At 47.0% G+C, this 14,598-nt stretch overlaps 1 protein-coding gene across 1 annotated transcript in view; it reads right to left on the bottom strand.

Annotated features, from left to right (window-relative positions):
- Positions 1-416: 416 nt before the first annotated feature.
- HTATSF1 (HIV-1 Tat specific factor 1) overlaps positions 417-14,598 on the bottom strand; it is a 94,506-nt gene continuing 80,324 nt past the window's right edge. The window contains exons 7-9 of the mRNA XM_069747001.1: positions 4,946-5,035; positions 4,727-4,864; positions 417-1,939 (exon numbers count right to left, since the gene is read on the bottom strand). Of these exons, the coding sequence (XP_069603102.1) occupies positions 1,649-1,939; positions 4,727-4,864; positions 4,946-5,035 (519 nt within the window). The 3' untranslated portion in view covers positions 417-1,648. The remainder of the gene's footprint in view (positions 1,940-4,726; positions 4,865-4,945; positions 5,036-14,598) is intronic.

Raw genomic sequence — 14,598 nt, 5'->3', positions numbered from 1 at the left:
TAAACACCTCAACTCCTCAATCGTGATGCTTAAGCATTCCCTAGCAAGGTTATATTTTAATACATCAACTCTCCCTGCACAAATGCTCTTTACTTTATTCCATCTCTCTCTTTTTTTTTTTTTTTTAATACTAGCAAATCAAAATAATTCAGGAAATAAAAAGCCTACACATTTATTTTTTATAAATTTAGGTTTATAAATCAGCTTAAATAATAAATCACACAAACAAAATGGCTTTATTAACTTCAGACGGACTCTGCATCCCCACCCCAGGACCCTACTAACTGCAAAGTTATACAAAACAGGTTCATCCAGTTTTGGGGCTGCTGGCAAATTCTCACACTTCTCACTAGAGCTACCTAAATTTGCTGCAAGGTCTTCAGATCATGTTCTACTTTAGGAATTCTTTAAAAAAAAAAAAAAAAAAAAAAAAAGACCTGTGACCAAGGAAGCATTCATTTTAATCAATTTAACTGAAATAACTTCCTCTTCACAGCTCAAAGAAGGAAAAATGTGTACGTGTGGCAGAGGTAATGGGGCAAACGTAGCGATTTATCGACGGCACTGTGAAAAGCGTGGCAATTATTACCAGACAGATACCATGGATTCTATGACACACAAGTTACATAAAAGTCAATGCGGAGATTTTACAATTTCACCACCCAAAGTAGCAATTTTCATCCAAATATACTTTTCCTGAACTAAAGATTTCTGCAAAATGATAAGAATGAATGTCATCCAAACATGAAAACATTTAACGCAAGAACTATAAAAAGCATTTACCCCTAAAATACAAGTTTACCAGCGATTAACAAACCTATGGGTTTTCCTTGGGTAAGATTTCATAAATCATGTGTTATCTGTTTCTGAGAAAACCGAGAAAAATAACATAGAAAAAAAAAGTGGCCGTTTTTGGTTGTAGCTGTTCCAAAATACGGGAGGAAAAAAAAAGTGGCAAAGAAATTCACAGGACCTGTGTCCAATGGCCACATCAGATGTACGTGACCGACAGACCAGAGCCCTGCCAACCTCCTACGTGCCTTCTCGGATTAGTGAGCCCCCGCAACGTCATGACTTTGTGCGGGCTCTATTAATCACAAGGGATGCCGGGGAGGCCAATGAATCGGCCCCAATGCCTTTTATATGGTGGTGATTGCTTGTGTACTGGATCTAATCTTCATCTATTTTCTATCCATGTGTCCATCAGTGTGGCATCAGTTTATCCGTTCTGCAAAAACAAAGGTCAGTCCCTCTGATCTGCATGAGTGAGTCTGGTCCATGGCATACCTCCGCTAGTTTTTTTTTTTTTTTAGAGACACTTGTTCCGCGTACAAAATCATGGCCACATGAACAGACATCATAGGAAAACCAACGGAAAACCCTTTTAGGGTATGTGCACATGGAGTCTTTGTTACATTTTTGGAGTAGAAACTCTCCAAATCTTCCTAAAAAACTGGACGTTTCCGCTCAGTTTGTGCTTCAAAATCTTAGTAAAAAGACTCAGTGTGCACACGCCCCAATACAAGTATGGGCAGAAAAGAAAACCATGTAGTAATTAAGCCAAAGGAATCAAACAGATATTACGGCATGTACTACACCGATATCGCCCTAAAAGTAACTTATATAGAAAGCTAAAAAACAAGCAGCTCTACGATCGTCCTTCCTCGTCCTCATCATCCCCAATGCTGCTATCTGTGGAGGCAGCGTCGTTATCCGCAGCATTATCCGCCGTTTTGGTGTCTTGACCTCCCTGCTGCTGGACGCTGTCTGTATCGGGTGCAGCTTCTGTTCCGTTCGCTTTGTTTTCAGACTGTCCATTATTTACGGAGGGTGTGGATTTCTCATCATTCGCAACCTCAGAAGGTTTTTGCGGGTCGGCCTGCAGGAAGGTCTCCCAGCCCTTGAGCCGCTCTTCTCTTTCTCGAGACGTCTCCTCAATCTGTTTGTTGCAAAAAGAATTGGTTAATACTCAAAAGGCCTATGATATAGTAAAATAAAATGTTGGTGCAGATGCTGTAGGCCAAACAATACATCGGCCAATCGTTGCACCGACAGCCATCTCACCAATACAATGAAGCCCTTGCTCGGCCAAGTTCTCCAGTGTTCTCTATCGCAGGGGTCCCCAACTCCAGTCCTCAAGGCCCACCAACATGTCATGTTTTCAGGATTTCCTTAGTCTTGCCCAGGTAATAATTGCATCACCTGTGCAATGCAAAGGAAATCCTGAAAACATGACCTGTTGGTGGGCCTTGAGGACTGGAGTTGGGGACCTCTGCTCTATCTGAAAGCCACCGACAGACATTTACAGGAGAACAAAGCGATCAGCAGTCCGAAATAAGACAAGATCTTCTCTATAAATCAATTTGCCAGGCCGCCATATACAGAGAGTCATCCAACCCCGTCGATATCGGCCTCCAATAATATTTTGTGCATGGGGGGCTTTAAGGTGCCATCACACACACAGAGATCTTGCCAATTTCTAACCAACCAGACCAATATCCACTAATGGACAAAATAACTCATCCTTTGCCCTTTTCTGCGGCATTTTATAATGCTTGAGGGTCAACAAGTCCTAAAAATATACTCAACTCTCCCCTATTCTGCACCAGAGGCACTTTGCTTTGGGCACGTAGACAAGTCACTGGCGAGTGAAGTCACCAGCTAAGCCCACCATCCTGTCCATTAATTACAGGGGCCAGCACAGTGAATGGAGCATCTCAGACTAATTCTCCTTAAAGGGGCAAACCATACAAGCCCACAAGGTAGGACATGACTTTCATTTATGGTACAGCTCATTTAAAAATGTTCTCCCAAGAATCTATTTTTCAAACTCCATCTGCTCTAATAACCCGTCTAAAGTTTTCCAGCCATGCCCTCACATAGTCACTGACTCATTTTCAGTCTTTCAGTCCCATGTGACCACTGTAAACTACATTTCCCAGAAGCACCTGTTTCGTCTCCAGGCTCCGTGCTCTCCCCCAGGCACCAATAACATTAGCTACTTCTCCAAACCTTTCTGTTAACTGCCAGAGGCCACCATTAAATTATAGATGTCCCCTCGCCCCTGAGAAAAGACTTCTAATCCTCCATCCTCTAATTCTGTAGGTTTAAAAAAATTCCCTCTATGTGTCTTCTCCTAGCTACAAACCCTGACCATGCTGGCCTTAGCAACCAATCACACAGCAGCTTTCATTTTGCCAGAGCTGTTTAAAAAATGAATGCTGTGCTCTGATTGGTTGCTATGGGCAACAAAGATGATTTCTCTATTAAACGATATAGATAATGGCCCAGATGTATTTATATTCTATCTATAGGAAGGAGACGTCCATTATAACAACTATGGACTGAAATACTGATGCTTTTAGCCATTGGAGTTACTTCCGACGAAGTAAGAAGAGGAAACCCACTATAAAAGATTACCATTGACTGAGCATGTGCAACCTGTCATGAAAAACTACAGGACAGATCCAAGGGCACCAAGGCAGGTAAAAGCCTCAGACATGCTGGTTTTCAGTTTTTGGGGCGATATCCGGAGCAGTGAACACTTCTGTCAATTGCATTTGACAAGTTTGTGTTTTAGAAGTTTAAGTCACCGAGCTATGATTATTATAAAAGTAATAATCCTTTAAATATTGCTTTTTTATCCTGAGAAAAGAAGTCAGCATGAATATATTAACCTATTCAGACATTACATAAAATAGGATTAATATGATCAGATTTATTTAGGTTTTCAAAGTCATATTTAGATTTTTCAGGGTCAGTACCCCAGGCTCCCCAGGTCTAGGAGATCTATTTATTAATAATATGCAGATTCTTTCGTGAAATCTACGGGACATATCCTCTTTAAGGATTCTGTGTAGCATTTTAACATATGTAAACGGCAAAGGGTTGAAGTTGCCAAAAACGAAATAATAAAATAACAAACCTCCAATACAACCTGACGATTATTTTACATTTGAAAACGAGGACAAAGTGCGTCCCGAGAACTTGGGCCGATTCATGGCACGGAATCAGCACTGACAGCGCCTTGTAAAACATTCTTGTCTCTATGAAATCACAGCCAATGAATGAGGCTTAGCGGAGAATGAAGGCTGTAATTAGCTGCTCATTATGAATGGGCTGGAGAAGAAGTAATGACACAGCTATAGAAACAGCTCAACAGAAAACAACAACAATCTAGTCAATGACAGCACTCGGGGGACGGGTCGTTAATCACTCAAAATTCTATTCAAACGGAACATGTGTTTTATTAAAGGGGTTCCAAGCAAGCCGAGTTCCAGAATGCTAGCGAATGTAGATCGCGAATGCATTAAACGTGCCCTATAGTGTGTGTCTGGAGAATCCAGGTCAAGGAGATAAGTGGACACGGTCAGGAGCAAATACTGCAATGAAATTCATTTAATACTGGATCTAATAATCCAGACAGTCTGATAGAGCGGAGAGAACAAATGACTATGACATAGTAGCCAGGGCTGTGGAGTCGGTAAGCCAAACCTCCGATTCCTCAATTTCCATGACACCGACTCCCACTCCACAGCCCTGATAGTAGCATGCGCCACATTTGTTAGATGTTTAAGCCTTCGGGATGCCATGTTACATCCGGTTGTTTGACATTTTATGGTACCGAATAACTAATTCTGTAATGATACATCTTTCAAGAGAGGCCAGTCCAAGCTACAGTCTAGTTCTCAATGGCGTAAAAAGTAAAAAAAAAGTTATACGATACCTGATAATCGGTCACTCCATCCCAGGCTTGAACATCCAGCTGACGACCACCAAACCACCTCCCGTTAAGAGCCAATATACAAGCGTCACTTTCTTCTGCCTCTTTAAAGGATACAGATGCAACTCCATCCGGATGGCGCTAGAAAAGAAATATAAAGGTGATCTATAAGAGAGAAACAAAATAGTAACCAAGGGTGAATGCTTCATCCCAAAGACCTACATCAAATATAAGAACTTTCTTCACTTGGCCAAACTTTTCACATTCTGACCGGAGATCTTCACGGATTTCATTTAGCACAAGGGGATCTTCCTGTACAAGGAAAACAAAAGATTAGAAAAATCCGAGCAGACACCGTGAGAGGCGATATGGAGGTGACAGTTTATCCAACTCTCTGGCCTTAAAGGGCTTGACCAACATCATCATCCGGAGCAAGGACTTCTGAGATCATTAAAATAGTTCATACTCTCTTCATTGTTACTCACCCACGCCGACTCAGTTGCAGTTTATGTTGTAAAAAAACAAAATGCGCCTTACTCACCCTTCCAGGGTCCAGCATCAAGTCTCTGCTACTGCTCCCAGTCTCTTATCATCTGACATCACACCAAAGGCACTGCAGCCAATAATTGAGCTGAGCGGCTCTGACGGAGTGGACATCACGAGCCCCTTCAGCCGCTGAGCATAGTTACTGGAGGCAATGCTGTCGACATGACATAAGAATAATACTGAATACAGATACTGAAAGCAGCGACTCCATGCCGGACCTGGGGAGGGTGAGTAATGCGCAGATTGGCAGGTGGGGAACAGGGATTTTCAGAAACAGGAACTACCTTTAATAAGGTGGGGATAGTCAAGTACAACACAAAGTAGTAGGGGAACCCAAAAGACCTCGGTCAAATTGAAACTCCTCCCCACTGCAGGAATATGGGGTGGTGGGCTCAGCAGTAATGGCCTTAGCAATCAAATGAATAAGAGACCTGGAACAACCAATAAGCAGTGTATGGGGCTGCGCTGTTCTGCTCTGTCACCATTTACATTGGGGTCCCAACCAGGGCTGTGGAGTCGGAGCAAATTTTGATGGAGTCGGATCAGAGTTGGAGTCAGTATAAAATGGATCGACTCAGACTCCTAAAATATATAATAAATTGGGTACAGTATTTCAATACAGTTTGTGGGGAATATAATTATCATAAGAATCAATGATAAGTTGTGAAGCTCCTCCTCTACAGATAAGGGGAAAAATAAACACACAGAGAAGGAAGGAATGCCTGCATTTATCTCAGAACTTCTGGAGTGAACAGGAATGCAGAATTAAGGCAAGTACTTCTTAAAGCATAGCTAAACTTTCAATAAACTGTGCATAAATCAATAGTCCAGTATATGTGGTCTCCGTATTCTTGATGTTTTAGTTTGTTTTAACTCTTAATTCATGTTTGGAGAAATTAGCTGCCGTGATGACTTATATACACTATACATAGAATATAAGGGGAAAAACTGTTTTCTAACATCTCAAATTCAGAAATACAGTAACAGGATCGATGAGGACATATATATTTGTGTGTGTGTGTTCTGCAATATGATTCAGCACAAACATGCTCCCTCCCTCCTCCCCTTTTCATAGACTGTGAAGAAATATGATGTGAAGCATTTAGTGAGCTGTACCCTGAGACAAGCCTGACATTGAAAGCTCAGCATTAAAGCTTATTTACAAACTTTATACTTATCATCTGTCCTATCGATGTATGCAAAGATTGTTTTATTTATATCCTAAATTATACAGTGCATGATTCCCTATTCTTGCAAGAATTACAATATACCTTATTTTTTTCCAGGACAAAATTATTTTGAGAGCGAATTTACATAATTACAAAATTTAAGAAGCATCTTATGAAGTCAGCTGTATTTCAGCAGTTTGCTGTGACTCAAGATAAAAAACATTTTGTGTTGTCAGTGTATAAGTGACCCAGATGAAAACAAAGGCTGTGATGCCAAAATCAGGCAGTGATAAAATTGCTCCTTCAAGAGCATCCAATCTAAGAAGACATTTACAACGCTGACACCCAGATGTTTACAAAGCTGTGATTGAAACAGATCACAGCAGCACCAAGAAACCAGAGACCAGCACTTTCCGCCAGTCAAAGGAGGAGAAAAGTGCATCTCAAATGTCAGTTACAAGATATTTTGTAAGTGACCGTTACTGTAACAATGACAGAAGATGTGTTTAGAGCTTGTTGTGAAGGCCTGTGTACCATTATCATTATTTGCACGGCCAGCTTTTACAGCTCTTAATGGAGAAATGGCCCACAAACTTGGTGTTTCTCTTGAAAGAGAAAGTATCAAAAAATTAGTGATTGAAGAAGCCCTTAACCAAAAGGAAGATCTTAAAAAGACTCTCAAGAGATGCTTTGAGTTTTTTTAAATGGATGCCTACACACGTCACAGAGTGAACTATTTTGCTATCAACGTTCGATATGTTTGTGACAACAAAAAAATTGTTACCAAGACGCTGGCAGTAAAAGATACTAACGCTCTTCACAGCAGCCAGTTTCTCCACACCTTAGTGGAAAAAGTTCTGCAAGATTATGAACTCAAAAAAAGAACAGGTTGTTGCTATTGTAACTGATAATGCTGCAAACATGATAAGTACAATTGAACTGATGAATGAGAATAATGAAGATGAAGAGCAGCTAGAAGAACATTTCACATTCAGTATATTGGAGATGGAAGGCCACAGTCCTGTTCCCATAACGGAGGAACAAACCGATATTACTACAGAAGAACAGCAAAATGATTCTTTACAATTAGATGATCTTGTTGAAGCTGCTTCACACCTCTTTTCTATTCATCACATGTGATGTGTTGTGCACACGTTGCAGCTGGCAATAAGAGATAGTCTACAAGAGGGACATGCTGGAATTCTGATTAGCAAAGTGAAGAAATTGGCTATTGCTGCCAGAACCCCTAAAATTGATTCCATCTTGAAAAGACGTGCTGGAAAAGGGGCAATTGTGGATCAAGCCAATCGGTGGGGCAGCACCTATTTAATGATTCAGCGATTGCTTGAGATGAAACCCTTCCTTGTAGATATGGCCAACGCTCAGGTAACACTACATGAAGGTCAATGGACACAGGTGGCTGAATTGAAGGAATTTCTTCATCACCCATTTACAGTGACTAAAAAGTTACAAGCTGAGATTTAACTCCTGGCATTTTTATAAAGGAGTGGAAGAACTTGTTGTTTTGCCTGTCCCAAAGAAGAGGTTTTATCGCTGATGGCATTGCAGTAACAATGAAAATGAGAGAGACACTGCTATTAGAAAATAACATTCTTCTGGCAGCTGTTTATGTGGACCCGAGTCATCGTATATTTCTGAATGATCAACAGTTTACTAAAGGAAAAGAAGCTCCAATTGAGGTAGCAGTTAGGATGAGTGGGCTACAGGACGGCCAAGAGCAAGATGACTTGGATTCTGCCAGTGCTGCTGCTGCTGCCGTTCCTTCATCCTCATCAGATGAGGAGTTTGATTTCGACAAGTATCTGGACAACATGGAGCAGGCAAAGCGTTACCACAGGGAAAAGGGTTCCACTCCCATAGAAATCAGATTGACCATATTTCAGCAACATTTTTCACTTGCTCTCAAAGTAGAAGAGTTCAATCGCTCATCAAAACTGACTGTGCACGAGGCAATTCCTTTACAATCTGAAATTGCTAGAGATGTTGCCCATGTGGTTATTGCTTTGCCACCAACCCAAGTTAGTGTAGAGAGGCTGTTCTCTAGCCTTAAAAAAAATTAGGTCACATGTGAGGTCATCTATGAAGGAGGATCTAATGGAGGTGATACTATTTCTCAGAACAAATTCATAGACTGCACAAATGTTAGTCAGTAAGTTTTTGTTGAAAACCCTTTTTTTTTTTTTTTTTTACACTTACTGCAGAGTGTATATTAAATTATAAATATGAAAAAGTTTTTTGTTCTAAAGTTGTATTCCAATAAATATATACCGTATATACTCGAGTATAAGCCGAGATTTTCAGCCCATTTTTTTGGGCTGAAAGTCCCCCTCTCGGCTTATACTCGAGTCATACCCGGGGTCGGAAGGGGAGGGGGAGGGGGGAGCGGAGGCTGTCTAGTTATACTTACCTACTCCCGGCGCGGTCCCTGCAGTCCCTGCTTCTTCCAGCGCTGCATCTTCTTCCTGTATTGAGCGGTCACATGGTACGGCTCATTACAGAAATGAATATGCGGCTCCACCTCCCATAGAGGTGGAGCCGCATATTCATGACTGAAAATGAGCGGTAACTGTGACCGCTCAATAGAGGAAGAGGATGCAGCGCCGGGAGAAGCCGGGACTGCAGGGACCGCGCCGGGAGAAGGTAAGTATACGGGGAGGGGAGCGCTGCGCGATATTTACCTGCTCCTCGCTCCGGTGCTGCTCCGTCTCTAGCGTCCTCTGGCTGTGACGCTCAGATCAGAGAGCGTGGTGACGTAGTCAGTGCACGCCCTCTGCTGAGCGTCAGTGCTGGAGCCGGAGCCGCACGAGGAGCAGGTAAATATTGAAAGCGCTGGTGTCTTGAGCAAGAGAGGGGAGTATGTGATTTTTTTTTTATTGCAGCAGCAGCAGTATATATTGGACAGCTTTATATGGAGCATCTATGGGGCAATAATCAACGGTGCAGAGCATTCTATATGGGGCACAGCTTTATATGGGGCCATAATGAACGGTGCAGAGCATTATATGTGGGGCATAGCTTTATATAGAGCATCTATGGGGCCATAATGAACAGTGCAGAGCATTATATATGGCACAGCCTTATATGGAGCATCTATAGGGCCATAATGAACGGTGCAGAGCATTCTATATGGCACAGCTTTATATGGAGCATCTATGGGGCCATAATGAACGGTGCAGAGCATTATATGTGGCACAGCTTTATATGGAGCATCTATGGGGCAATAATGAACGGTATGGAGCATCTATTTTTATTTTTGAAATTCACCGGTAGCTGCTGCATTTCCTAACCTAGGCTTATACTCGAGTCAATAAGTTTTCCCAGTTTTTTGTGGCAAAATTAGGGGGGGGGTCGGCTTATACTCGAGTATATACGGTATATGTTCTATCTAAATGGCTTGATTGCTGTATCATAATGATTAAAAGCCTGATGTTACCATTCTACTACAGTAAATTTATCACTTAAACATGAGCCATGTATGAGGGAGTCCATGTGGGAGTCGTGGAGTCTGAGTCATGGAAATTGAGTCGAAGTCAAAGTTGGAGTATGAGATTTAGCCTACCGACTCCACAGCCCTGGTGCCAACATAGATAATAAAAACTGATCACTGCCAGGTATCAGACCCCTGATTTGATTTTGATGATCTATCCTAGGGGGCTGTACATTAATATCAAACGTTTGGACAAGCCCTTTAAGTTAGCGTAAGAGAACTACATGTTTCAAAATGCATGTCCAAAATATATGGTATTTAAAATAAGTATCACTATTATAATTATAGTGCTTTTGTAAAAAGCACTATATTGTTATTCCCCCGTAGACAACTTATTATTATTATTATAGTGCTTTTGTAAAAAGCACTATATTGTTATTCCACCGTAGTCAACTTATTCTTCTTCTTATTATTATTCAGTCCGCAATTAATGCGGCCCGAACCGCTGCACGCACAGACTCCAGTGAGGTGTCATTTCAAAGCCAGCGTTCCTGGCAGGTGTGCTAAGTATTTTTCGTGTTGATCGGATTTGTAGTTTTGGCGCAATTTGCGTTTGAAAATGTTGTCTCAATGCATTTCAATAGGGAAATCTTGCCATAAGCTTATAATGGCAGTTATTTTGAAATTGCCTCAGAAATCAGCCCAACTGCCACCTGGCTGATTAGCTCATTGATATGCGAAGTCAGACCCAGTTACTATGCCAACGCCTATGAACTCTACATGACCCCACTAGGACACAGGTTTGTCAGATAATATCAGCTCTTAAAGTGACCCGCGCACCAAATCGGACCCTGAGGTGCCAGCCCACCAAATTGTTACCTGAGGTGTCCAGCCCACCAAATAGGAGGCCGAGGGGCCCCAACCACCACATCGGAGGCCGAGGGGACCCAACCACCACATCGGAGGCCGAGGGGCCCCGACCTCCAAATCGGAAGCCGAGGGGCCCCGACCTCCAAATCGGACCCTGAGGGGCCCCGACCACCAAATCGGACCCTGAGGGGCCCCGACCACCAAATCGGACCCTGAGGTGCCCCGACCTCCAAATCGGACCCTGAGGGGCCCCGACCTCCAAATCGGACCCTGAGGGGCCCCGACCACCAAATCGGGCCCTGAGGGGCCCCGACCACCAAATCGGACCCTGAGGGGCCCCGACCACCAAATCGGACCCTGAGGGGCCCCGACCACCAAATCGGACCCTGAGGGGCCCCGACCACCAAATCGGACCCTGAGGGGCCCCGACCTCCAAATCGAACCCTGAGGGGCCCCGACCTCCAAATCGGACCCTGAGGGGCCCCGACCTCCAAATCGGACCCTGAGGGGCCCCGACCACCAAATCGGACCCTGAGGGGCCCCGACCACCAAATCGGACCCTGAGGGGCCCCGACCACCAAATCGGACCCTGAGGGGCCCCGACCACCAAATCGGACCCTGAGGGGCCCCGACCTCCAAATCGGACCTTGAGGGGCCCCGACCTCCAAATCGGGCCCTGAGGGGCCCCGACCACCAAATCGGACCCTGAGGGGCCCCGACCACCAAATCGGACCCTGAGGGGCCCCGACCACCAAATCGGACCCTGAGGGGCCCGACCTCCAAATCGGACCCTGAGGGGCCCCGACCTCCAAATCGGACCCTGAGGGGCCCCGACCTCCAAATCGGACCCTGAGGGGCCCCGACCACCAAATCGGACCCTGAGGGGCCCCGACCACCAAATCGGACCCTGAGGGGCCCCGACCTCCAAATCGAACCCTGAGGGGCCCCGACCTCCAAATCGGACCCTGAGGGGCCCCGACCTCCAAATCGGACCCTGAGGGGCCCCGACCACCAAATCGGACCCTGAGGGGCCCCGACCACCAAATCGGACCCTGAGGGGCCCCGACCACCAAATCGGACCCTGAGGGGCCCCGACCACCAAATCGGACCATGAGGGGCCCCGACCTCCAAATCGGACCCTGAGGGGCCCCGACCTCCAAATCGGGCCCTGAGGGGCCCCGACCACCAAATCGGGCCCTGAGGGGCCCCGACCACCAAATCGGACCCTGAGGGGCCCCGACCACCAAATCGGACCCTGAGGGGCCCCGACCTCCAAATCGGACCCTGAGGGGCCCCGACCTCCAAATCGGACCCTGAGGGGCCCCGACCTCCAAATCGGACCCTGAGGGGCCCCGACCACCAAATCGGACCCTGAGGGGCCCCGACCACCAAATCGGACCCTGAGGGGCCCCGACCACCAAATCGGACCCTGAGGGGCCCCGACCACCAAATCGGACCCTGAGGGGCCCCGACCACCAAATCGGACCCTGAGGGGCCCCGACCACCAAATCGGACCCTGAGGGGCCCCGACCACCAAATCGGACCCTGAGGGGCCCCGACCACCAAATCGGACCCTGAGGGGCACCGACCACCAAATCGGACCCTGAGGGGCCCCGACCTCCAAATCGGACCCTGAGGGGCCCTGACCTCCAAATCGGACCCTGAGGGGCCCCGACCACCAAATCGGACCCTGAGGGGCCCCGACCACCAAATCGGACCCTGAGGGGCCCCGACCACCAAATCGGACCCTGAGGGGCCCCGACCACCAAATCGGACCCTGAGGGGCCCCGACCACCAAATCGGACCCTGAGGGGCCCCGACCACCAAATCGGACCCTGAGGGGCCCCGACCACCAAATCGGACCCTGAGGGGCCCCACCACCAAATCGGACCCTGAGGGGCCCCGACCACCAAATCGGACCCAGAGTGGTCCCGTCTACCAAATCGGACACAGAGTGGCCCCGCCCACCAAATCATCCCCTGAGGGGCCCCGCCCACGAAACCAGCGCCTGAAGGGCACCCAAGTGTGAAAGTCTTGCAGGGGCAGCCCGGGCACCATTACAAAGCACTATCTGTAGTTCCTTCAGGAAATACCCATCTAGTTATTATTATTATTCAGTCCGCGATTAATGCGGCCCGAACCGCTGCACGCACAGACTCCAGTGAGGTGTCATTTCGAAGCCAGCGTTCCCAAGAGGTGTGCTAAGTATTTTTCGTGTCGATCGGATTTGTAGTTTTGGCGCAATTTGCGTTTTTCCCCTGATTGGAATGCAATTTCTCTATGGGTAAATTTTCCTATAAGCTTATAATGGGCTGATTTCTGAGGCAATTTCAAACTAACTGCCAACTGCCACCTGGCTGATTAGCTCACTGCTATGTGCAGTCAGACCCAGTTACTATGCCAACGAGTACGAACTCTACATGACCTCACTAGGACACAGTTTTGCCAGATAATATCAGCTCTTAAAGTGACCCGCACACCAAATCTGACCCTGAGGTGCCCAGTGCACCCCCGGTCCCGTGTGTGAAAAGTAAGTGCACCCCCGTTCCTGGTGTGAAAAGTAAGTGCACCCCGGTCCCATGTGTGTGAAAAGTAAGTGCACCCCAGGTCCCTTGTGTGAAAAGTAAGTGCACCCCGGTCCCATGTGTGTGAAAAGTAAGTGCACCCCGATCCCGTTTGTGAAAAGTAAGTGCACCCCCAGTCCCGTGGGTGAAAATTAAGTGCACCCCGGTCCCGTGTGTGAAAAGTAAGTGCACCCCCGGTCCTGAGTGTGAAAAGTAAGCGCACCCCAGGTCCCGTAAGTGAAAAGTAAGTGCACCCTCGGTCCTGTGGGTGAAAAGTAAGTGCATCCCTGGTCCCGTGTGTGAAAAATAAGTGCACCCTCGGTCCCGTGGGTGAAAAGTAAGTGCACCCCGGTCCCGTGTGTGACAAGTAAGTGCATCCCTGGTCCCGGGTGTGAAAAGTAAGTGCACCCCCGGTCCCGTGGTTGAAAAGTAAGTGCACCCCCGGTCCCGTGGGTGAAAAGTAAGTGCACCCCCGGTCCCGTGAGTGAAAAGTAAGTGCACCCCTGGTCCCGTGTGTGAAAAGTAAGTGCACCCCCGTTCCTGGTGTGAAAAGTAAGTGCACCCCCGGTCCCTTGTGTGAAAAGTAAGTGCACCCCGGTCCCATGTGTGTGAAAAGTAAGTGCACCCCGATCCCGTTTGTGAAAAGTAAGTGCACCCCCGGTCCCGTGGGTGAAAATTAAGTGCACCCCCAGTCCCGTGGGTGAAAATTAAGTGCACCCCAGTCCCGTGTGTGAAAAGTAAGTGCACCCCCGGTCCTGAGTGTGAAAAGTAAGCGCACCCCAGGTCCCGTAAGTGAAAAGTAAGTGCACCCTCGGTCCCGTGGGTGAAAAGTAAGTGCACCCCGGTCCCAAGTGTGAAAAGTAAGTGCACCCCTGGTCCCGTGGGTGAAAAGTAAGTGCACCCAGGTCCCGTGTGTGAAAAAGTAAGTGTGCCCCCGCCCCCCAAATCGGACCCTGAGTGACCCCGCCCCCAAATCGGACCCCGAGTGACCCGGACCCCCGAATCGGACCCCGAGTGGCCCCGCCCCCCAAATTGGACCCAGAGTGACCCCGCCCACCAAATCTGACCCAGAGTGACCCCGCCCACCAAATCGGACCCAGAGTGACCCCGCCCACCAAATCGGACCCAGAGTGACCCCGCCCACCAAATCGGACCCTGAGTGACCCCGCCCACCAAATCGGACCCTGTGGGGCCCCGTCCACCAAATCGGACCCTGAGGGACCCCTTCTACCAAATCGGACCCTGAGGGACCCCGTCCACCAAATCGGACCCTGAGGG

The sequence above is a fragment of the Ranitomeya imitator genome, chromosome 2, assembly GCF_032444005.1.
Source record: "Ranitomeya imitator isolate aRanImi1 chromosome 2, aRanImi1.pri, whole genome shotgun sequence".
Lineage (NCBI taxonomy): Eukaryota > Metazoa > Chordata > Amphibia > Anura > Dendrobatidae > Ranitomeya > Ranitomeya imitator.
The sequence above is the reverse complement of the archived record's forward strand: the minus strand, read 5'-3'. Positions and strand labels throughout refer to the sequence as shown.